This window comes from Rhinopithecus roxellana, chromosome 1 (genome assembly GCF_007565055.1).
Source record: "Rhinopithecus roxellana isolate Shanxi Qingling chromosome 1, ASM756505v1, whole genome shotgun sequence".
In the NCBI taxonomy this organism is placed as follows: domain Eukaryota; kingdom Metazoa; phylum Chordata; class Mammalia; order Primates; family Cercopithecidae; genus Rhinopithecus; species Rhinopithecus roxellana.
The window spans coordinates 76,453,441-76,478,930 of NC_044549.1; the positions used below are offsets into that span (position 1 = coordinate 76,453,441).

At 44.1% G+C, this 25,490-nt stretch overlaps 1 protein-coding gene across 2 annotated transcripts in view; it reads left to right on the forward strand.

Annotated features, from left to right (window-relative positions):
• Positions 1 to 25,490, forward strand: part of CACNA2D3 (calcium voltage-gated channel auxiliary subunit alpha2delta 3) — a 958,335-nt gene that overhangs the window by 507,120 nt on the left and 425,725 nt on the right. For both annotated transcript variants that reach the window (XM_030926087.1, XM_030926131.1), the window contains exons 10-11: positions 1,215 to 1,304; positions 10,280 to 10,393. In XM_030926087.1, coding sequence (XP_030781947.1) covers positions 1,215 to 1,304; positions 10,280 to 10,393 — 204 coding nt within the window. The remainder of the gene's footprint in view (positions 1 to 1,214; positions 1,305 to 10,279; positions 10,394 to 25,490) is intronic.

The following is a 25,490-nucleotide window of genomic DNA, read 5'->3' on the forward strand; positions in this document are numbered from 1 at the left end:
TAAGAGAAAGAAAGCCCTTCTTAGCAAGTAAATCATAGGTGGATATTTTCCATGAGCTCATTCTTCCTGCTCCTCTCCCTCCTGGTGACTCCTCCAGCCAGTTTCCCCAGTGGACAAAAGTGGGGATGCCTTTGGGGAGAGAATAATCCTTTTCAATAGAAAAAGCAAGGGGTTCAGAATGTAGTGACTGGAAAGCAAAGCCAGGCCGTGGGTGTGGGCTTTGGGTGTGAGCTTTTGGGTCACTCATACATGCATGTATTCCTGGACATGCATTGTGTGCACTGACCTGTTCCTGGGCATGAGCCTGAATTCGCTCTTGCCCCTTTGTCAAGAAACAGAAATGTGTGGGGTTTCGCATTTACTTTCTTTTGTCCCCTTTAATCTCCAGCTGATGCTGAGCTTCTGCAGAGCCAGAAGGGTCTTAGGGCCTACTCTGGAAGAACCTCACTCCCGTTCTCTTTATTCCTTGGAGCTCTTCTGGATTTCTAGCCTGTGTCTCTCTCGTTATAATCACAGTTTTCATGTTGTCATCCAGTCTTTATCGTTGCTTCTTAGAGCTATCTACTGAGAACTTTCTGTGTGTATCATACTATGGTAGACATGAAGACAGAGTAATGCTGTGTCTTAAGAAATGTCACAGTCTTGGGTGGGGACAGAGTTTAATTATGCAGTGCTCAGTGAAAGGTGGATCTGAGTACCTGATGACAGCATGGAGTCACAAAGGAAGCATTCTAGGCTAGTCGCAGAGGCTGGTGGTCTGAGAAGAGGGTTATAGCCATATGAGACTTGAAAAGTGGATGGGAGAAAGTGTGGCAGGAGAGCCAGAGAATGGATTGAGAGTGGGTTCCCAGTGGAGGGGTGCATATGCAGAGTCCTAAATGTGATCAGGAGTGGGAGAGTAGGGGTAGGAGAGGAAAAGAGTCACCAACAATGAAACTGGAGAGGAAAGTGGCAATTTTAGGTGAATTAAATACTTTTCACCAGAATTCAACTGATTTTCTTCCTAAACTGTAACTGAAGCTAAACCATGAATATTGAAGGTGAATTTTACATTGAGTAAGTTCTTATATTTTGAATGTAGAAGGAAAAAGTAAATTATGACTGGTTGAATCTGAGAATCATTGGTCTTACCATGGCATACATCTAATTCATTCAAGGTTGGTGTTTCACATAACAGGACAGACACTAATGGATTTTCTGCTTTGTTGTTTCAGCACTTCAGGGAGCATCTGGACAAACTTTTTGCCAAAGGAATTGGAATGTTGGATATAGCTCTGAATGAGGCCTTCAGCATTCTGAGTGATGTAAGCTCCTCTTTGATTTGCCTTTCCCATCCCCTGGAGAATAGATGGGTGTTGTTTTAAAAAATTGTGGGCCAGGCTGGGCGCTGTGGCTCAGGCTTGTAATCCCAGCACTTTGGGAGGCCGAGGTGGGTGGATCACGAGGTCAGGAGATCGAGACCATCCTGGTTAACACAATGAAACCCCGTCTCTTCTAAAAATACAAAAAATTAGCTGGGCATGGTAGCAGATGCCTATAGTCCCAGCTACTCAGGAGGCTGAGGCAGGAGTGTGAACTCGGGAGGCAGAGTTTGCAGTGAGCCGAGATTGTGCCACTGCACTCCAGCCTGGGCCACAGAGGGAGACTCCGTCTCAAAAAAAAAAAAAAAAAAAAAAAAAAAAAAAATGTGGGCCAGGTGTGGCTGACACTGAGCAGATCTACAGGCATGGGATGGGAGAGTGAGATTGACTGGCCATTTAAGTCATCTAGGGAACCAGATGCCAGCCAGTGAGGTCAAACCAGAGCAGAATGGGGAAGAGAGAGTGCTAGGGTATGAAACCATGGAAGCAGCAGGAGCCAAATTGAGTAGCGTCATGGAGACACTAATGAGGGCTTTGACTCTGTGTGGAGTGGAAAGCCATTGGAGGGTCTAGGCAGAGAATGACATAATCTTGAACTCAATAGCATTTTTCAGGCTGCTGTATTTAGAAGCAACTATAGGAGAGCAAGGACATTAAGTTATCTGGGTAAAGAAAATGGTGACTTGGACTAGGGAGAGAGCAATGAAGTTGTTAAGAAGCAGAAAAATAAAAACCACTCAAGGTATTTTAAATAGTAGGAGTTTAATTCAGGCAATCGATGGCCTAAGGGATGGAAAAGCTGAGAAACCAGAGAATGAAACAATCCACAGATTAGCATCAGCAGGAGGCATCTCCTCTCTAGGGCGGGGGGTACAACAGGCAGGAGGGGTGACATCAGAGCCGAGTCACTGTGGCCATTCAGATGGGAACAGAACTGGGGAGGAGGCTACCCAAGAAGAACTGTGACCATAGAGGGAAGGATCTGACCTGTGGAAGCTGGAACTATGGAGGAGACACAGTTATAGCCAGAAAATGCCTATCCCCTGAGAGTGTAGAGAAATTGCTTAGAAATACCTTGATTCCTTCCTTGCTTCCTTTCACCTTTATATGATCCTTGTCAAAACTGTTGGGGAGCTTGAGAGCTGTGGTTTGCAGGAAGAAGGCATGGGATAGTCTGAGAACAAACAGGCACTAAATGGAGGAACATCACTTTGAGGTGTCAAGCAGGAGCTGGGAGACCAGCAGAGGCTACCAAGGCCTTGCTGCTGTTGGTCTCCAGGCAGCTCTGTAGGTCAGGCTGTTGTCATTTTGCAGGTGAGCAAGCAGAGGCCCAGCCAGGTGAGTCATTCACTCCACAGTGCATAACTTGTATTGTGGGTTAGTTACACCTGACTCCAAAACTTGAGTTTTTACTTCTCAGCTATTCTGGCCTCTCAAGAAAGGCTAGGCCCTAATTTCTAGACTCTGTTTTACCAATAATACCTGTTGCCATGAAGATGACTATTTAGATCTCAGTCCTGAGCCAGTGTCATGACTGCAGGGGAGAAGAGAAAAATAAGGAGAGAAGGTGCCAAGTCAACTTCCTCAGTACAAATTCAAAGCCCCTGTCACCTCATGAGCTCCAAGGAGCTGTTGGCTACAAGATGTAAACACTTATGTAAGAGTCCGTGTTTTGGACAGTACGTCTCTGTTGACAGCAAAGTAATAGTTTTAGTGACACAGCTGGCCAGGACAGAGGACTAGGCTGCACTTCAAATTCTGGTTTGAAACCTGGGCAGGTGCCTTCTTAGGGCTTGGGTCTCTGCATCTCAGCAGGCTCTCTCCAGGTAGTGATATTGAAAAAACTTGTCACAATTTGAAAAATCACTCTCATTTTATCTCAAAAACCTAGTGGTCAGAGCCGGGGGAGACTTCTCTGACCTGTGGAGTCCCTTGTTTGGAAGGCTGCCCTGCAGTGAATTTCTGTTTCCCTGTTCTCTGGCCTAAGTGGTGAAAGAGAAGGGGTTAGGAGATGGTTGTATGGTTAAGTCTGTGGCCCCTGGAGTAAGGCAGGCTGGGCTGAGAAGCCCGACTCAGCCAGAGTTTGCTGTGTGGCAAATAAGTGTGGTTCAGTCTCACCCTTATTTTCTTCATCTGTATAATGGGGATAGAAATTACCCTGCACTGGCCATGTAAATTGCAAGGCCCCATGCAAAATGAAAATGCAGGATTTCTTGTTGAAAGTGATTGAGAATTTTAATGGCAGCAAAATGTTGAACCACGTGTGGAGCTGTCTCAATGTGATCTTGTGCAGCTATGCATGTCACACACCCATGAGGCGGGCCTGGTGGTCCCTTTCTCGTGGGGTTGAGAATCAGCCTGATGAGGCAGGACCTGGATCCCGTTCAGCAGTGCTGGGCTGGGTGAGAAGTGCCCACTGTGACCACTGAGACCCCAGGTCTCTAGACACAGTTCCCACTACAAATGCTTTGGTTCTCCTTGCCCAAGTCCTAAGGAGTGTCTGCTGCCCTTCATCTTCCTCTGTTTTCTGTTCCTTGCCCTGGTACCCTTTCTCTGTCTATCCTTTCCATCTATCACCTTTGTTCTCAGACCCCTCTAAGACACTATTTCCCATAGCATGCCCAGTTTAATGCTGCCCTGCCAAGGTACTCCCACATGGGGGTTGTGGTCAAGGTGGGGAGATGCTATCCTCCTCTTGCAGACTCACAAGATACTTGCGCATATCAAAGGCCTTGAGAAGTCCTGCAGTGAACAAACCTTTAAAAATGTGTTTACCCACACTTACTAACCCAGGAACACTTTATATCATATCATCATCTCCATATTGGCATCTTCTAGAAGTTACAGCTCACCAGCCATATTTTGGGGCATAATATCATTGTATACTCCAAGAAGGTGTATTCACACTTTCACAGGGACTACTAAGACCGAGAGAAATCACCAACACCTAGTGGACGTTTTTTACCCTGAATCTTTGTGAAGGAAGCATTTTTGAACAGGAAAACCCTCCATACCCTTGTAAAAACACCTCTGGAGTCTGGTCAGATAACCAGATAAGCTGAATGTAGATCTTGGAAAGCAAAAAGCAGAATAAATGTTTTTTAAAAAACACAACAATAGGCCAGGCCTGATGGCTCGCACCTGTAATCCCAGCACTTTGGGAGGTCGAGGTGGGTGTATCACCAGAGGTCAGGGGTTCGAGACCAGCCTGGCCAACATGGTGAAATCCCGTCTCTAGTAAAAATACAAAAAAATGAGTCAGGCGTGGTGGCAGGCGCCTGTAATCCCAGCTATTCGGGAGGCTGAGGCAGGAGAATCGCTTGAACCTGGGAGGCAGAGGTTGCAGTGAGCCGGGATCATGCCACTGCATTCCAGCCTGGGTGACGGAGTGAGACTCCATCAAAAAAAAAAAAGAACACAACGATAAATGTTACAAAATGTCACTGCTTGAGATTGGTTGGCGGTTAGCACTATATTTGTTTGAGTGCACATTTATCTCATAGGGCAAAACATTTCATATCATCTCTTGCCAGTGGGCTTTTAAATAGCTAAACTCTTTGACAACCACAGAGGTGGTTAATCTCCCATGAAAATGAAGCTTTATCTATTAATATTTTCTACTTCATCAATATGACCTTTAAGTGATATTATTATCTTCCCATGTATTATGCCTGCCTTTGCAAGTCAATATGAAATAAAAAGTAATTTCTCTAACACACATGCACACGCACACACACGTGCACGTGCTTAAAATTGTGATTGTGGCTGGAGCTTAGAATGGTTCAGAGGTTACTATAATTAAATGGAGTTAATTCTGTCTTACAGTTACCTGCATTTCAGTTTCGGTATTTGCTTAGATGACTTAAAGGCTTGCAGTTGTTGATACAAATGGCTTTGAAAGGAGCATTCAAATAAACTTCTAAGCCCCTTCGAGCTATTGATCTCTGCTGCATTCATTAGATTCTGTAAGAACACAGAGCCAGTTTGCTACAGTAGTTAGCATCTACCTTGTCATGTGACAAGTGCAATTATCGTTTTTGGCGATGAATGTGATCTTTGCAGTGATTACCTTTTAAAATTTTTTCTTAGCCAATTAAATAAAATTCGGTGACATTTCAAAGACTGTTAATCACAACCAAATGCTCTAAATGTCAGGATGCATTGAAAATTTCACTGCTAACTGATGAATCACTGAGCTAATTGTAGTTCATCATCAGGCCCTTGTCATTGTTATTATTATGGAAAACACTTTCATCACTCTCGCTATTCAATAAAAAAAAAGTTTTAGACAAATATGAAGAGAAAAGATATTACTCATCAAAGCATTTGAATTTAATTGCATTCTTCAAAATTCACCAACTACAGATTGCAGCAGAGAATACCAGGGACTCAACCAGAGAGGAAAGTAATGTTTTTAAATAAACAGCTCCTGGCAGCTCTTTATTTGAGTCCACATTATTCAGATAGCTTCTTTTTCCCTCTCTTTCTTTCCATGTGTTTGGGAAAATTTTTCCAGGATGTTTTCAAATGAGTTCACGAACAATGATGGCCCTAGAGCATTCTGTTTTTTTTTTCCCCCTCTGAAGCTTCTGTGACCTGAAGTATAGATTACTTTTGTGCATTGGCTTGTTGCTGGATTTATTTAATGGTGTGAAGGCTGTGTTTAATACAGTTTCCCCAGAACATCTCCAGAACAACCTGTTGATAAGACCAGGCTACAAGGCTGTTTTTAATTCTGCAGTAAGGACAGAGTCTTAGCAGATTCCCAGAGTTGGAAGGACAGAGTCCACATATTTATTGACACTGAAGTTTGGTTGAAGATGGACCTTTTAATGGGAGAGGAGGGAGGGGGCTTGGCTAGGATCAGGTAAGAATCCAAATCATTTGTTGAGGGTTGGTGAACATAGCAAGGGAGAGATTTTGAGGTCAGGGGTTCAGTCTTAGGGTGTAAATTGTCCTTTGATGCTTTCTGTTGAAGAATTGATGGGTCTTTCAAGAAGTTCCTGGAATAAGCAATGAGGTTATTTGCGAGTTTGAACTTCCTGGGTGAGCATTTTCTGAAATAGTAAGTTACGCTGATAAAGACAGTAGAACAGTGGTCGCGTGGAAAGCTTTGTGGTGCAATAAGTGGAGTTTCCAGGTGTTTCTACCTACTAACACGACAGTGTCATGGGCTGTGTCTGCTCATTAACTCAATTGCACATGTGCAGTCAGAGTTGCAGGGGTGGCTCCCAGGGCCAGGACTAACATGAGGAAAGTGTCTGGGGCACCACATGTAAGGAGCACGCACCCTCAGGATCACGGCCCTGCTGACTCCCCTGTGATCCTGAAACCCTAAAAGGGATAGAGGAAGTAGAGGCAGGAGGAGGAGATGAACACTTTTGGAACCCCACCACCTATCCATTTGCTCACTGACGTTCCTGTATTACTAAAAGGCCATATTGTGTGCTAAATTGGAGAGTAGATTCTAGAGCTTGATGGTCTGGATTCAAATCCCAGCTATGTCAGATAGTAGCTGTGTCACCTGGAGCAAGTTAGCTAATCTCTCTGTGCCTTAGTTTCCTACCTATAAAATAAAGATAACGATAGTGTTGCAAGACTTTTCCTTAGCTCAGCTAAAGACAGGATCCTTATCACATGACCCCGAAAATTTAGGCTTGCAGAAGTTTGAAGAGTAAGAAAATTGGGATTTATTGGGCAAAAAGGGAAAAAAGGGAAACAGGTACTAGTCCTGCTAGTACATGCTTCTTCCCACCTCGCAGATTGAATTCCAGGTTCCTCACAGGAAGAGGAGGGACCAGGCTCCACCCCGCTGCAAATCACTCACACTTCTGTGGCTCCATCCCAGTGCGCATTCCTCCTAGTGTGCAGGCTGGTTGGAATTTTGCCAAGGACCCCCTCCCACCTGGCTGTCTCAATAGTACCTACCTCAGAGGCTAGTAAGAATTAAGTAAGTTTGTGTTAACACATGTAGCCTGGCATAGAGCAAACATTGAACGTTTAACCTGTGGTGTACCAACCACGTAAGGATGTTGTTATTATCTTGTCTGTGGAAGAATGAAAGCCCAGGAAGGAAACTTATCCTAGGCACACAGCTGTGTTGCTGAGATGACACCGAGTGCTTTCCCCTATGCCCTGGTACCCCATGCATGATTTGAGTTGGCTTTGCTGTGTCTCAGTATGGCCGTAAGGAAATTCCATTCATCCATTTATCTATTTATTCATCTATCCAGTTATGTATGGTCTTCTCTCAAGTTACTGCAACTTCAGACTCCACATCAGACGTCTAAGTGCATGAAGACTAGGCATTAATATCTTTAATTTGAGGCCGGGCGCGGTGGCTCACGCCTGTAATCCCAGCACTTTGGGAGGCCGAGGCGGGCAGATCATGAGGTCAAGAGATTGAGACCATTCTGGCCAACATGGTGAAACTCTGTCTCTACTAAAAGTACAAAAATTAGCTGGGCATGGTGGCGCTTGCCTGTAGTCTCAGCTACTCGCGAGGCTGAGGCAGGAGAATTGCTTGAACCCAGGAGGCAGAGGTTGCAGTGAGCCAAGAACATGCCACTGTACTCCAGCCTGGTGACAAAGCGAGACTCCGTCTCAAAAAATAAAAAAGTATCTATAACTATATCTATCTATCTATCTATCTATCTATCTATCTATCTATCTATCTATCTAGATATCTTTAATTTGAATGCTTTATCAGCTCTCATTCACCAGTGGCCAGCCTGCAAAGCCAAGAGTAGCCACCATCCCTCTCCAGTGTCATGGTTTAGTAGATTGAACCTGCCAGGCACACTCCCACTCAGTGCCTTTGCACTTAACGTTTGCCCTTCCTGGAGTATCTTTCCCTCAGATACTCACATCCTTCAGGTATAATTCAAATGTCACCTTCTCAGTGGTCTTCCCTGACTACGGTTTCTAGAATTGCCCCATTCCATTTCCTATCCTTCTTTGCTTTTTTCTTTCCCCACCCTTAACATCACCATTATCAAACATATAACGTATTTTACTTATTTACCTTGTATTTGTATGTCTTCCCAAAGAAAATACGAAGCTACATGAGGAAGGGATTTTTGTATGTTTCATTCCTAGTGCTGTGTGGGCACTTAGCAAATAATTTTAGGACGAATGAATACACTTTGCAGATTTTAATAGAGAAGGTTTTTACTTACTGAAGGTTGAAGATTTTTTGTGTGTTTCACATCTCTCAGCATTGACATGTAATTGTGGGGTTTTTAAAAGACTTGGTGTTACTTTCAATTTGCATCATTAATAGCATTCATTAAGGGAATTTTTCACCCCGATTCCAGGGAAAGACATTCTGCTCTGGCAACCATATTCAGTCACTCTAGCTGCCTACCACTCACAAAGACTGAGAGCTTCTAAAATCTTATATAAAGCTGAAAGTTGAGGAAGTCCAGGGCTTTACATACCAGTGAGCATAATCTTAGAACTTCAGCATGCCATGCATACCAACATATAAACTAATACATAAGTTTACATGCCAACAATATAAATTTGAAATGAACCCTTATTAAGAAAATACTTGGGCTTCTCAAGTGAATTGTCATGTTACTGACTTTATATGCCTAAACCTCCTAGATTTTATTATATGCTGCATTCTGTACTCATCAGATCCACTCAAACTAGCCTCTTTTAGATTTTTGAAAGAGATGCTGCCTCTGAGGTAGCCTGTTGCTTGTATAATGTGTCCCTAAAACATTTCTGTGCCAACTCCTTTGGGCTTATTTCCTAAAACAGAGCCCATGCCTGAGGTAAGAGATGTTGTGCAATCCTAGACTCTTCTTTCCCACCTCGTGTCTTTTTTGAAATCCCCCTGTGATTTGTATTTAGATCTATTGGGGCGGGGGAGGCCAAGCTCCATAAAGTATTAAAGATGTTTATTCTGAGTCAAATATGAATGACCATGTCCTGGGGTACAGCCTCAAGAGTTCCTGAGAACATATGCCTAAGTTGTGGTCATGTTACAGCTTGGTTTTATACATTTAAGGGAGACAGAAGTTACAGGCAAAGATATAATATGTGTGAGGTATACATTGGTTCAGCCTGGAAAGGCAAGACATTTCAAAGGGGTAGGGGGCACTTACAGGTCATAGGTGGATTCAGAGATATCTGACTGGCAGTTGGTTGAAAGAATTAAGAAATCCTTGAGTTAAGAGGAGTGTGGAAGCCAGCGTTTTGTTATGTAGATGAAGCCTCTAAGTGGCAGGTTTCAGAGAGAATAGATGGCAAGTATCTCTTTTCAGACCTTAAAAAGTGTTAAACTCTTAGTTAAATCTCTCCTGGATTAGGAAAAGACCTAGAAAGGGAAGGAGATTCTCTAGAGAATGCAAATACCTCCCCAGGAGAAGACTTTATAGGGTCATTTCCAAATAAGTTAAATAAATATATTTTGGAGTAAAATACCTTGATTTCCTTCAGGGCCTGCTATCTGCCTTTCAATGCTATGCCAGAGTCAGATTGGAATTTTGTATATTATTGCTACAAAGGGTCTGTTTTGTCAGTCTTATGATTGTGATTTTAACATTAGTGCTGATCAGTTCTCCCAGAACCCCAAAGGGAGGGGGTATAGCCAGGCATGTCTGACCCATCCCCCACTTCCTGGCAAGGCCTGAAGTACTTGTTCAGATTTCTTTGGGATTCCCTTGGCCAACAGTAAGGTCTGTTCGGTTGGTTGGAGGGCTTAGAATTTTATTTTTGGCTTAAAGATCCAATTTGAGCAAATATGGTGATCTGTGTGGAAAGACTTTTTGTGTAGGTTGTTTTGGTGGTGCACAGTGTGCTCTGATTTTAAAAGCCTTCTTTAGCCCAAGGCCTCATGTCTCTGATTTTTCACTGATACATAGAATTATCTGATGTGTATACCATTTTGAACTTATTTCTTTCCCTAGTTCAACCACACGGGACAAGGAAGTATCTGCAGTCAGGCCATCATGCTCATAACTGATGGGGCGGTGGACACCTATGATACAATCTTTGCAAAATACAATTGGCCAGATCGAAAGGTAAGTTGATGCTGATCCTGTCTGTGCAGTGGACTCCATTGAGAATCCTTACTGTAATCTCTAGCTTGTCCATGAACATTTGCCCCATGTAGACTTAATCTCATAATGATCTATGGTTTCTCAGCCTTGTGTTTTTTGGTTGACCAAAACTGAATACTGGCTTTTCTTGTTTTCAAAAATGAAACTTTTGGAGGAGAGAAGAAACTTATGAAGACATATGGGATGTATTCCGTGAAAAGATGCATTGTGAAGTGTGCTTCATCCATATTGGGCTGTGCTTTTTTTTATGTTTATTTTCCTTCGAGGCAGAGCTGCATGTTGGGCCCCACATGCAGAATAGAATGGTAAAATCGGCCATAATAGCCCTACAGGCCTCTCCTTTACATAATGTGTTTGTACAGTTCCTCCCACGGCCCCCATTACCACCCAGAAACTTCTCTCTATCCCCCACTGCTATTCCCCACCATTGTCAGAACTTGTCTGGAGAGTTCCACGACATTCTTACACATATACATTCTCTTCTTTATGAACTTCCATGTGAGGGTGCAGGTAATAAACTCACATAAAAACCCAATACGATTCAGCATCCTGTTAAAGTGAGATGATGAGCAATGTCTGAGCAGTCATCTTTCTCCATTATTTTGAATGTTAGCTATTCAGTAGAGAGTTGTACCATGCTGTAATTGACAATCTTCAAGACTGTAAAATCGGGAAATGGATTCAGGAGAGAGAAAAATGATCTCAAGGCTCGAATGTGATTCCCATAAAACAGTAGTTATCAAACTTGAGTGAGCTTCAGGATCACCCAGAGGACTTGTTCCTCTACGACTTCTGATGCAGTAGATCTGAGTGAGGCTGAGAGTTTGCATTTCTAACTAGTTCCTGAGTGCTGCCGAGGCTACTGGTGGGAAACCACGCTTGTGGAACTACTGCCACAAGAAATAGCCCAAAGAGGAGGGTTTGGATACTCAGCAGGCTTTGCCATATTGCTGCCGTCTATTGACTTTTACAAGGACCCATTTCCTCAGCTGAATTCAGTGCACAGGTGTGTGTTTCTTGGTTCATATTCTGTCTTAAAAACTGTCAATTACCAATCAATATTAAAAGTCAAGATATTTGTATTAGTCCATTTTCACACTGCTGTGAAGAACTGCCTGAGAGTGGGTAATTTATAAAGAAAAGAGGTTTACTTGACTCACAGTTGTGCATGACTGGAGAGGCCTCAGGAAACTTACAATCATGGCAGAAGGGGAAGCAGGCACATCTTACATGGTGGCAGGCGAGAGAGTGAGTGAAGGGGGAAGAGCCTCTTATAAAACCATCAAATCTCATGAGAATTCACTCACTATCATGAGAACTGCATGGGGGAAACCACTCCCATGATCTCATCACCTCCCACCAGGTAACTCACTCAACATCTGGGGATTACAATTCAAGATGAGATTTGGGTGGGGACACAGAGCCAAACCATATCATTATGCTATAACAATTTAAAGTTGTAGTTTCTCTCATAATGGGTTACACCTGCCACTTTGGGGCCAACATTCCTATGTGACAGGGCTGCTGATGGAACTGAGCAGCAGCTGTCCCCATTAGGCAGCAAATGCATGCTTCCTTTGGACGTGACCCTCATCACCACTCTTCATTTCCTCTCAGCCCACTTCACTCATATGGTTTCCCTCCCACAGGTGTGGAGTTCCTGACCACTGCTCTAGGGGAACAGGTACTTGCTGTTCCCCAGCCTCTGGGGATTTGTTCCCTTCTCTTAGCTTTGCCCTGAGCCTTCCCTCTTCTCCTCCAGCCAGAGGCCATTTGTCCTTGCCTGAGCCCTAAACTCAAAACTCCCTAGGAACTGTCTTAAGGAAGTATAGCTTTGTGTCCGATACGATAATTGTTTCTGGACCTGTCTTTCATCTTCATTCTTTGGTGAGTCCAAGAGAGCAGGTTCTCTACTTCTGAGCAATTCTGCTATCTTTCACTATATCCCATCCTGCCAAGAAGTGTGGCGTACAGGGCCTAGGGTACCTGCCTGAGCCCTTCCCCCTAGTGTTTATGTCCTGTGTAATCTGTTCACCTTCTGTGTGGGCAGGACCTGTGGATTGTTTTTAAATCTACAGGATCTGTGGCTTTTAACCGATGGAATCTCATATAGGTGAAGGGTTTTGTTTCAAGTCAGCTGATTTTTTAGTTAATCAGAAGGGATATTATCTTGGGTGTGCTTTCTTTCTTTTTTCTCTCTCTCTCTTAATCTTTTAAGTTCTGGGGTATATGTTCAGGTTGTGCAGGTTTTTTACATAGGTAAACGTGTGCCATGGTGGTTTACTGTACAGATCATTCTGTTACCCAGGCATTAAGCCCAGCATCCATTAGCAATTCTTCCTGATGCTCTCCCACCCCACAAAGATGCCTAGTATGTGTTGTTTGCCTCCATGTGTCTATGTGTTCTCATCATTCAGGTCCCACTTGTAAGTGGGAACATGAGGTGTTTGGTTTTCTGTTCCTGCATTAGTTTGCTGAGGATAATGGCTTCCAACTCTAACCATATCCCTCCAAAAGATGTGATCTTGTTCCTTTTTATGGCTGCACAGTGGTATATGTGCCACATTTTCCTTATCCAGTCTATCACTGATGGGCATTTAGGTCAATTCCATGACTTTGCTATTGTAAATAGTGCTGCAGTGAACATACCCATGCTTGTATCTTTATAATGGAATGATTTATATTCCTTTGGGCATATACCCAGTAATGGAATTGCTGGGTCAAATGGTATTTCTGCCTCTAGGTCTTTGAGGAATCACCACACTGTCTTCCACAATGGTTGAACTAATTTACACTCCTGGGTGGGACTTATTTAATTGAGAATCCTGGAAAGAGGAACTGGACCCTCCACAAGGGCAAAGAGACTCTCCCTGATGGTGTGATACTATAGGCAGCCTCGAATGTGAGATTGGTGTCCAGCTGACAGCCAGAAAAAGCCTGGACCCTCAGTCTTGTAGCAAAAAGAAATGAATTCTGCCAATAATCTAGGTGAGTTTGGAGGCAAATTCTTCCCCAGTCAAGCCTGCAGATGAAAACACAGCCCAGTTAGCACCTTGATTGCAGACTTCTAGGATCGTGAGCAGAGGACCCAGCTTGTTTGTGCCCCAACTCCTGACCCACAGAAACTGTGAGATAATAATAACTGTGCTGTTTTAAGCCACTACATTTGTGGTCATTTGTTATGTAGCAGTAGAAAACTAATACAAGAAGCAAGGAAAACGGAGAAAGGGAAGGAAATAACTTACATAGCAATGCTATAAAGCATCCCCAAATCGAGCGGCTTAAAATAACAATAATTTATTATTTCTTGTGATTCTGTGGGTTAACTAGATGGTGGTTCTATTTCACATGGTGTGAGATGGGGTACCTGGTGAAGCTAGGAGCTTGACTGTCTGCCTCAGTTCTCCTCTCCATGGACTTTCTCTCCATGTGGTGTTTCATTCTCCAGGGCAACCCTGTGTGTCCACTGTCCTCAGTACAGTAGCCTGGATTACTTTACAGTGTAGCAGCTGGGTTCCAAGAAAGGGAAAGCAGAAGAAGTTGGTGAACAGACCAGGGGAGCATTTGTGAGTGTCATTTGTAAAAGCCGCTTACCATCCAACAGGGCCGTGCTCCAAGCAACTGCTTAATAAAGCATTTTAGAGTGAGTTGGAAGAAGGAATGCATTATTGGTGATTTAACTGTGAGCCTATGAAGGCAGCATCATGATTGCTTATGCAATGTGTCCCTTGCCAGTATTTCATTTCTGAGAACAGAAATGAGGAGCTATTTATTCATTTATTGGATGCCATTTACTTTTGCCTAATATCCATTGGTTATGACTTAACAGCAGCTCTTACACACTTGGAATAAAATATGAACTCCAATATGAGAGGAACTCGTTCCAGGACCTGCTCAAGAAATAAAGCTGCATTTACTTAAATTAGAAAAATGGCTATGCCCACCATCTATGTAGTTGCTCTTCCAAGTGAACTAAAAAAAGGAAAAGTCATGGAATTGTTTATCATTACTTCCCCCTAATGCACAAGACAGAGAAGCAGCAGGCGGATAGGTAAGAAAATGATTAGCCAGGTTATTTAAAGGAGAGGTTGGCAAACTGTGGTCCATGTGCCAAATCTGGCCCATTGCCTGCTTTTGCAGCTTATGAGTTATGAATGATTTTCACATTTTTAAATGTTCAAAGAAACAATATTTCATGACATGAGAACATTATATAGAATTCAAATTTCAGCATCCATAAGTAAGGTATTATTTTGACATAGTCACACCCATTTGTTTACTATTTTCTATGGCTGATGGCAGAATTGAGTAGTTGTGACAAAAACCAGATGGCCCGTGAAGCCTAAAAAATTTACTATCAAGCCCTTTAATAGTATGTTTTCCCACCACTGATCTAAAGGAGCCTTTGAAAAATTTAGACCAACCAGTGTATTGCTGAAAGTCATTGAGATACCCTTAGAATTTCATGACTCTGCTGAATTCAACAGAAGATGGTAATGACGGTTTCTCCCTATTTTTCCACTGCTTTTTCTACTTGAATACACGATTATGTTAGTCTATTCTGCATTAGCATAAAGGAACACCCGCGGTTGTTGTAATTTGTAAAGAAAAGTGGTGCATATGGCACATGGTTCTGCTGGATGTACAAGAAGTATGGTGCCAGCACCTGCTCTGCTTCTGGTGAGGGCCTCATGCTGTTTCCACTAATGGCAGAAGGTGAAGGAGGAGCAAGTATGTCACATGGTGAGAAAGGAGGAGGCAAGAGAGAGAAAAGGGGTGGGGCCAGGCTGTTTTTAACAATTGGCTCTCGCATGAACTATTAGAATGAGAACTCAGTCATTACCATGGGGCAGCACCAAGCCAATCATGGAGGATCCACCCCCATGACCCAAACGCCTCCGACCAGGTCTCACATCCAGCATTGGTGGTCAAATTCCAACATGAGATTTGTAGGGGGCAAACATACAAACTATATCAGTTACACTAGCCAGAAAATAAATGGTGGAGGGCTGGGAGACTTGATGCCGAATACTCCTTTTCATGCTGTAGCTTCTCTTACCAAAATGTTTAGCAGCCCTTTCTCCTTTTCTGTAATGAGTAGTTCTCTTTTCTTTCACTCTCTCCTTGCTTCTCTATCAATGCTACCATCAAGACTGGAATATCTTACATGGTAATGGGGTTGATTAGAGGTAGAGTAGGCTGCAAGGCTGCTCAGCCTTGGCCTGGAACGTTGGAATGTAGGGTCTTTATAAATGCTAGACTTGACTGCCCCGTGAACCCGGTTTTGGTTGTGACATGGACACAGGACAGAATTTCACAGCTTTCAGGTCACTGTGGTAACAGTGAACAAACACCCTGGAAAGAATTAGGCTTTCTCTGCAGAGGCTTGGGAAATCAGAGACTACCTATCTCAGTCAGCTTGGGCTGCTATGACAAAATATCAATGACTGGGTGGCTTATAAACAACAGGAATTTATTGCTCACAGTCCTGGAGGCTGGAAGTCTGAGATCAGGTTGCCAGCATGGTCAAGTTCTTTTTGAGGCCCCTCTTTTGGGTTGCAGACCACTGCCTTCTTGTGGTATCCTCACATGGCATTGAGTTGAATGAGGAAGCAAGCTCTCTTATGAGTCTTATAAGGACGCTAATCCCATTCATGAGGGCTCCACCCTTATGACCTCATCTAATCCTAATTACTTCCCCAAAGCCCCAACTCCTAATACCATAATCATGCAGGCTAGGTTTTCAACATACGAATCTTTGGGAGACACATTCAGTCTATAACACTGTCTATTACTATGGGGGCAGAGTTGAGCTATCCATAAATTAATAACCCTTATTTTGCCTTGTGTTACACGGTAGAGAGTGAGGATTTGGCCTGTAACTGTCAAATAACAGAGCACATCCTAACTTGTTTCTACTGTAGGTAAAATAATGACATACTGCCTAGGTGTGCAGGTGGATGGTGACCCATCCACACCTGTTAGATTTCACTGCATGAACTGACCCTCACCTGCTTCTGATTTGAGCCACAGAAGCAGTACTAGAATGTTCTACCTACTTCCTCTTCATTTCCCTGAACCTGAATTTTCCTCAATGAGCTATTTTTTTTTTTTTTTTAAACAGAGTCTTGCTCTGTTGCTCAAGCTAGAGTGTAGTGGCAACATGTTCTTGACTCACTGCAACCTCCACCTCCTGGGTTCAGGTGATTCTCCTGCCTCAGCCTCCTCAGTAGCTGGGATTACAGGTGTGTGCCACCACACCCAGCTAATTTTTATATTTTTTAGTAGGGATGGAGTTTCACCATATTGGTCAGGCTGGTCTTGAACTCCTGACCTCAAGTGATCCACCTGCCTCGGCCTCCCAAAGTGCTGTAATTATAGGCGTGAGCCATCACACCAGGCCTACTTTTTATATTTTTTATAGAGATGGGATTTCACCATGTTGGCCAGGCTGGTTTCGAACTCCTGGTCTCAAGTGTTTCACCTGCCTAGCCTCCCCAGGTGCTGGGATTACAGGCCTGAGCCACTGTGCCTGGCCTTCAATGAGAGAATGTTTTAAACCAATTTCTTATACCCCACTTTATGAAACAATACTAATGATAGCTAATTCCTACTGAATGCTGAGTGTCAGAGACTGTTCTAAATGCTCCATATGTATCTAATTCTCACAGAAACCTCATGAGAGGTATACTGTCGTTATCACCTTTCACAGTTGAGGAAACTGAGGCATGAAGAGGTTACATTCAGAATTCCCTGACTTGCATTTGGTGGACCTGAAATGACCACTCCAGCACTCAAATGCTGAGCCTAGACCCTTAAGCAGGATGCAGACATCTTGAGAGCTAAACAAGGTAAAATGACCATAGGTCAGAGGAAGAGCTGTCCACACTCTATACATTGTCATCGGGACAGTAAGTCCATTTCTTTGGCCTCCCGCCCCCAAGTACAGGAGGGTCTGCAGAATGTCAGGAACTTGGTGATCTCAGAACCCACTGGGGCTACAGTCAGACAGCAAATTGTGGGGCCTCAGGATGAGGCTCTCTAGATGTGATTAAATGATTTTTCTCTTCTAAAAGGACAGGAGAATGTCAAAGGTGAATGCGATTTCAGTGCTGTGTACTGTGCGTTTTATTTTCAGTTATCTCGAGAAAAAAAATAAAAAGGCAAGGATGGTAGCTTTGAGGCCATGTGAGAGGCTCAGGGCTGCTGGAGGATCCCTTGGTGACCTGGTGGAGACTGCAAGGAGGGCAGAAGCAACTCTTGGTTTGAGGATAAAGGGATGCCCTTGATCATGGAATGGCTTGGGGGACCTGGCTTGGAGCACTTTTGGAACTCTGTTGGAAGTGACTGTCCTTTGGGCTGGTGTCACGTGCATCTCCGAGGAGGAGCTGACTTGGGGGTTTTGTGCCCCAAGCCTCCCCCATGGTATAACTTGGAGGATAAAGCCTCAATCCAGCCTTGCCCTAGTGGCCTCTGGGGTGCTGGAAGGCTTAGCTCTGCCTTGGTGCCTCTGACGTTGTTTTCTAAAGTTTCAGGAATCCCTTCTCTCCTGATCTTTCCATGGGGCATGTACCATTCTAAGGGCCAGAGTTCCTGAGCTGATTCAGGGGTTATTCTTTTAAGAACCCAACCTTTCAATCATCTTAAGCAATTTGGGAGGAAGGCTTTGTTCTTTCTCCCCCATTAAACTGCATTGTTCTCTTCTCTGACTTTCAAATCGTTTTACATAGCATTTTCTTTGCTGGCAGAGGGAAAAAAGGGAAGGAGGTAGCCATCTTAGGGTAATACATTCATGCAACAAGTATTTATTGAGGGCCCTCTGTGTCTTGCATCCATTGTAATGGAGCCCAGAAGTAGGGGGCTAAGATACCTCCCATGAGATCACATAGGACAAATAACAGATCACAGGTAACCAGCAAGTGAAAAGACCAAATCATTTAATCATAAGTCTTCTGAACAAGACAAACAAGAACCTGAGACAGAGAATGGATAATGGCAGCTCTCCTAGACAGGGTGGTCAAGACAAGCCTCTTGGAGGAGAGCGTGTGTGAGGGAGAGGAGCTGGACGGGGAAGGTATTCATGGCAGAGGGAACAGTAAGGTGGATGGGTATGAGGAGCAGGAGGAAGTGCAAATGGCTGGAGCCCAGTGGACATGGGAACAGGGTGATAGGGAGGCTGGCAGCACAGGCAGCAGCCAACTTCTCTGGGCTTCAGTGAGCACAATGAAATGTTGGGATGTGATCCAAGGGGTCAGTGAGGAGCCATGGGAGGCTTTTTTTTTTTTTTTTTTGAGACCAAGTTTCACTGTGTCATCCTGGCTGGAGTGTAGTCACGTAATGATGGCTCACTGCAACCTCCGCCTCCCAGAGTCAAGCGATTCTCCTGTCTCAGCCTCCCAAGTAGCTCGGATTATAGGCACACACCTCCACACCCAGCTAATTTTTGTATTTTTAGTAGAGACAGGGTTTCATCATGTTGGTCAGGCTGGTCTTGAACTCCTGACCTCAAGTGATCCACCTGCCTCGGCCTCCCAAAGTGCTGGGATTACAGGAGTGAGCCACCGTGCCTGACATATGGGAGGCTTTTGAATGGAGAGGAGTGAACTGACTGTTTTCAGAAGTGCTCTCTGGCAATTGTATAGGGAGTTGGCATAGGAGACATGGACTTGGGCTGCATGTACCGATGGTATTAACTCTCCTCATCACAATTGATTAAAAAGGGTGAGGAGTGTAGGTGGTAGACCCTTTTCACTTCTGTGAATGCTCCAAGATGCTCCTATTTCTCACTGCTGTTTCATTCCGGGAGTCTCTTGGGTACTGACGTTTCTCTCTTCTCTTTTTCCCTCCTTTCCTCTTCCTCTTTCTTTCTCCTTCCCTGGCTGAAGTCACATTTGGTCCAAAAGTTTTGAGTGAGTTTGTGTCATAGCTGTGTTTTTTCAAGGGTGATAAATCCTAAAGCTGTCTCAAGAAAATAGGAACACTCATTTCTCATGGTCAGTCAACGGCATGACAGGAAAAGGCATTTTCAGTTGCTGTGGTGAGAGCTCATGCAGGTCCTCCCTGCAGCTGAAGGGGGAGTTGAAGTGGTTCGTTGTCTCCGGTTTATTTTTAATTACTTCTGCTGATATTAGACATCTTGTGACTCCAGCAAGAAGTACATGACAAGTTAGGAATGAAGCCACTGATGCACGGCTGCTGCCAGCCATTGAAAAATCGCTTCATGTCAGGGGCCCAAGACAGACACATGGTACTTCCCCTGTCGTGGCTAATGCGGTTTCTCTTCCTGGGCTTGGCATTGGGGCCTTGGGCTCCATCCAGGTGCCGCTGACCTCAGAAAGAAGGTGGGAGGACAGTGTGCATTCTCTTCAGGTGACACCTACCATCCTCTAGTAAATGGCTATCTAGGTAGCCACTCTTAAGGGAAGCCTCCTCCTCTCCTGGTGTTGGGGGAGAGTCAAACACTCTGTTGCTTTAGCTCACTTTGTAATGCTTAGCCCCACCCAATGGGGAGCACTTCCAGTAGCATTCTTATTTTGCACATGAGGGAGCTCAGAGGGTTTAAGTCCCTTGCCACTGAGCTCACAGCAATGAAACTGGAAGTCTCCAGTTTCATGTCCATATCCAGCTGTCTCCATATCCACTACTCTCAAATTGTAGCACGTTGAGTCACCGAGGGGTTGGCAGTGGGGGGACTTGCCAAAAGTGATTCGTGGGCTCCATTTTCTGTAGACAGGACTCCAGAATCTGTGTTCATAGGTGGCTCATAGACCATATTTTAGGGTTATGAGGGAGTTAGGATGCCTTCTGGGACTTGGCAAAGAGTGTTTGTCCAAGCCGGAGCATGTCCAGAAATGCCATTCAGTGTGGTTATATTTCCAGTGAATTGGGCAGGGTCCAATTAGGGACAGGTACCTACCAGTTATTTGAACACAGAGAATGTAATGTTAAAAATTGCAAATCAAGTTTTGATGAGATGAAAGGACAAAAGAGAACTCTAGGTTATCTTGGAAGTAGCAACTGCAGGCAACAGCCACCACCTCAATAGTTGGTATGGGAGGAGGGGCAGAGGAAAGAAAGAGGTTATTAAAATTTAGAAGCTTGGAGGAGAAGCTCTATCAGGCTGGGACCCAGACCTCTCAGAAGGGCATGCCGGCTGGCAAGTGCTAAGGTCTCTGAGCTCAGAGGAGGGTCCTGTGAGGGTGTGAATTATACTTTTTAGGAGGGAGTTCTGGGGTCTCTGAAGGAGATGCAATGAGACTGATTTTGTGAGTGTTGGGAGAGCTACCAACTAGATTAATTTACTGCTACTGGAATGAGCTGTCCATGCTGGAGTGAAGACACCCTGCTAAGATGAAGGTGTTCGGAATGAGAATCCAATGGGAAGCAAACAGAAAGGTCCCTCTCCTTCCTCCATGGATGCAATATCCTCCTATTGACCTTATTGGCCGGACCAGGCAGACCCTAGCCAGGAATAGCTGGCAAAGCAGAAACGTGGTTTGCGGAGCCCCAGTGCCAGCCCCAAACCGGAGGGCCAGCCTCACAGAGCCCAGTCCAACATGTGCTTGGTGCTGGGCATGTTAGCTTACTGGCTGGAATATCCAGTAATGACTGGACGCTTGCTGCATGAATTCTGTATTATTTGCAATCTACTGATATGTCAAGTTCTTATTTCCTAGGTTTTTATTTCTCTTGGACTATTGAGTAGGGCTCTTGGGGGTATGGGTGGGAAGGCAGTGCTGCCTAGTGGAAAAAGGGTAGTGTCTGGATGCTGACAATTTCTCCATCTGTAAAATGGGGCTAATTATACACACCTGGCAGTATTGTTAAGAATTAAACAAAATGATGCGCCCCCAAGCTCAGTGCTGGGCACACAGCAGGCACAGTCCACGATGGCTATATCATCATCATCGTTACCATAATTTTCAATAGCTCAAATTGTTAAAATCTGTCTGCTGTAGTTAAAACATAGTTGTACTGCATGGATTTGGATGTGGGAAATAGAAGGTGCTCTTTTATCCCTGAATATGGATTAGTCTTATGCGGTGTTTTGGTTGACTTAGAAGAAGATTAAAGTATTCTACTGCATTTCCAAAACATACCCAGGTTTTTCTTTTTCACCTGTTTCGTGAATAAATATATGTGCAGTATCCATTTTACCTAAACTCCTGGTATCTATCAAAATATACTGAGAAATATTTGACCATTCGGTATCATTAATTAATGATAAGTAATAGCTAATGTTCAGTCAATTCAAATGAGTTTCAAGAAACAAGAGCCTGTCTGTATTAGTGAAATATAAAAAGGAGGTTTGAAAGGTAGTGTCACTTTTATATTATTTGTCAATTTTCTAGAGTAGTGGTCAAGGCTCACACTACCTGGGTGGGTATCTAGGCTTTACTGTTTCTGATCTGAGTGACTTCAGGCAAGTGATTTCATCTCCTTGTGCTGTAGTTCCCTCATCTAGAAAATAGGGGACAAGAACCATGCCCCCATCTTGCAGGGTTGTTTTTGGGCAGATTAGTAGTGCCCAGTGTCTACTGAGTCCTTGTGGGGAGGCAAGTGCACGGTGAACTTAGCAATGGAGAAGATTATGGCCCTGGAGATGCTGGACCAGGATCAGCAGGTGCCTCTGAGTAGGCATCCTCAGGCAGCCTGTGCTGCTGTGAACACAGAGAGGATACAGACTTGATATGGTAGATTTGGGAATGTGTATGGTCTGATGAGTGGGTTTCAAAGCACTTAATTCTCCTAAGTGACCTTGCATTATTTTCTTACCTCATTCACTCCCTTGGCAAAACTCTCCCAGTAAGTGGTTGGATGGGAAGCCTCCCTGCAGCCTGTTTGTGAGAGACCATAGACTGTGAACTGACTGGGACCCCAGTGAATGGTGGTCCCCTCCATCAGAGGCTCCTTGTCTGTGGCAATCAGAAACTGCCCAGTGGCATACCAGGAAAGCCAGCCTGGCTGAGCCCCATCCTGGCTGAGCCCCATCCTGCTTGTCCATGAACTCATTAGGTGAGCTATGCCCACTTTCCTGCCATTTCCTTTGTAGGATAGTCCAAGGAGGGGAACTGAGCAGCATTGAGAAGAGGGCAGGGCAGCCTCTCCCAGATAGGAAGAGTGCCCAGTGTGCAGAAAATTAAGGGCCCACAGGCCTGGCAGCCAGCTGTGCTTCCCCACTCCCTGATACGTTCACATAAGGTGCAATCAAATTGAATGACTTCTCAATTCTCAGACGGATTTGTTTCACCAGAAGGAGGCAGGCACCCTGGCCTGTTCTCCACAGAGCAGCAGAGAAACCCTTCCCCCCTTCCCCAGTTAAAATTGGTACACAAAAATTGCACATAATTATACAGTTGGTGCATGTGGATGTATGTATATGCTCATGTTATGATCACAGCCCAGGTGATAAACACATTTATCACCTCCAAAAATTTCCTTATGTCCCTTCTTTTTTGTTTTGTTTTTGTGATTAGAACACTTAACAGGAGATCTAATCTCTTACCAATTTTTTGGGTGCATAGTACCATGTTGTTAACTATAGGCACAATGTTGTACAGCAGATCACTGGAACTTTCTCATCTTGTGTAACTGTAACTTTATACACATTCAACAACAGCTCCCCCATCTCTCTCCCCACCGGCCCCTAGTAGTCACCATTTTGTTATCTACTTGTATACCTCTGACTGTTTTAGATGCCACGTAGATGAGAAATTCCGCAATATTTGTCCTGTGACTAACTTATTTCACTTCGCATAGTGTCTTCCAGGTCCATCCATGTTGTAAATGGCAGGATTTCCTTCTTTCCAAGGCTGGATGAGATTCCATTGTATGTATATAAGGTCAGGCACAGTGACTCACACCTGTAATTCCAGCATTTTGGGAGGCCAAGGCAGGTGGATCATTTGAGGTCAGGAGTTCGAGACCAGCCTGGCCAACATGGTTAAACCCCATCTCTACTAAAAATATAAAAATTAGCCCGGCATGGTGGTGCATGCCTGTAATCCCAGCTACTCAGGAGGCTCAGGCGGGAGACTGGGAGGAGGAAGTTGTAGTGAGCTGAGATTGTGCCACTGCACTCCAGCCTGAGCAACAGAGTGAGTGAGACACCGTCTGAAAAAAGAAAAAAAAATTCTATTGTATGTATACACTACATTTTCTTTATCCATTCATTTGCCAGTGGACATTGCATTGTTTCCATATCTGGGCTGTTGTGAATGGTGCTGCAGTGAACATGGGTGTACAGATACCTCTTCGAGACAATGATTTTATTTTATTTGGACATATACTAAGAAGTGGGGTTGCTGGATTATATGGCAGTTTTATTTTTTAATTTTTTGAGGAATCTCCATACTGTTTTTCATAATGGCTGTACCAACTTACATTTCACCAACAGTGCACAAGTGTTTCTTTTTCTCACCAACACTTGTTATATTTTGTCTTTTTGGTAATAGCCATCCTAACAAGTGTCAGATGGTATCTCATTGTGGTTTTGATTTGCATTTCCCTGACGACGAACAGTGTTGAGCATCTTTCCATTTACCTGTTGACCATTTATATATCTTCTCTAGAGAAATGCCTATTCAGGTTCTTAGCCCATTTTTAAAATCAGGTTGTTTGCTATTGAGTTTTAGGAATCTCTTATGTTAATGGAAATTAACCCCGTGTCAGATAAATGGTTTATAAATGATTTCTTGGAGATGATACCAGAAGCATAAGCAACAGAAGCAAAAAATAGATAAATGGGACTACACCAAACTAAGAAGCTTCTGCACAGCAACGGATACAATCCACAGAGTAAAGAGAAAACCTATGGGATGGGAGAAAGATGCTTTGAAAACTGGAGCTTCTGATACCAAAGATCCCCCTCAAACCTCCAGTGACTCCCCGCTCAGTGCGGAGTTGAAGTCAAAGTCTCAGTGGGAGTCAGCAAGGCCTGGTGTGATGGGTTCCTGTTCCCTGCCTTCCTCTCAACTGCTACCGCCTCATGCCCTCTGCGCAGCCCACTGTTCTCAGGCGTGCAAGATACACAACTACTTTGGGGTCTTTGTGCTTCCTGTTCCCTCTGTCTGGGGCACTTTGCCTCCAGATTGCCACATTGACTTACTCTAACTTCCTTCATGTCTTTCGCTTAGGTACCACTTTTTCAATGAGATCTACCCTACTAGATTTAAAGTTGTCCCCTGTCCCCTGATCTCCAGCTATCTTAGTCACTGCTTTTCTTTTACTGCTAGTAAAAGAAAATACTTTTCATCTTGTAAAAAATTAGATGAATAACACAAGGAAGTAAATTTTTGTTGTGTCGTCTGCTAGAAGTGGAACACTTTGTGAGCTGGGCACTATGTTTGTTTTCTCCAAAGTGCCCAGAGCGGTGCCTGGCACACAGTGTGCGTTCAGAGAGCCTTTGGCAGGAGGGTGTGAATGCCTGCTGAGCACTTTCCCGTGTTTCCCATGAGCATCACTTCATTGATCCTCCCAGCACTTTTATGATATAGATATTTATAGTGTGTCCCTTTTGTAGGTAAGGAAACTGAGTTGAGAGCAGGTTAAGTAACTTGACTCCAAAGCCCATACCTTTCACCTGATCCCCAGTCCCTCCTCCTGATCTGAGACTCTGGGAGTAGACAGAGATCCTAGAAGTCTGCCTACGACTTCCATGTTGAGCTTCCTTGGGAATACAGAAAGCGTCCAGGGACCTGGGGAGCATTGCCAAGAAACGTGTCCTGAATTTTGAATGGTGCTGGATGCACTTTCAGGAAAACTGCCACGGGGACAGAGAGGGTGACCTCGGACAGGAAAAGCTTTCAGGTGGTAGTATTTCCTAGCATCTTGAACATCTTTATAGTACGTAAAGCAGTGGTGATGATTGCTCTCGTTATCTCTGCAGTGTTTGTCTTCTCTAGTAAACAACAAGATCAGTTCCTGTTTTGTTCTCCCCCAGAGCTTAGTACCTGGCACAATGCTAGATGCCTAGGTGGTGCTCAGTAAACATTTGTGGAAGGAGATCAGAACAAGCAGATTTAGGTCAAAGCATGGTGTCTGCATCCTCCCTGCAAAT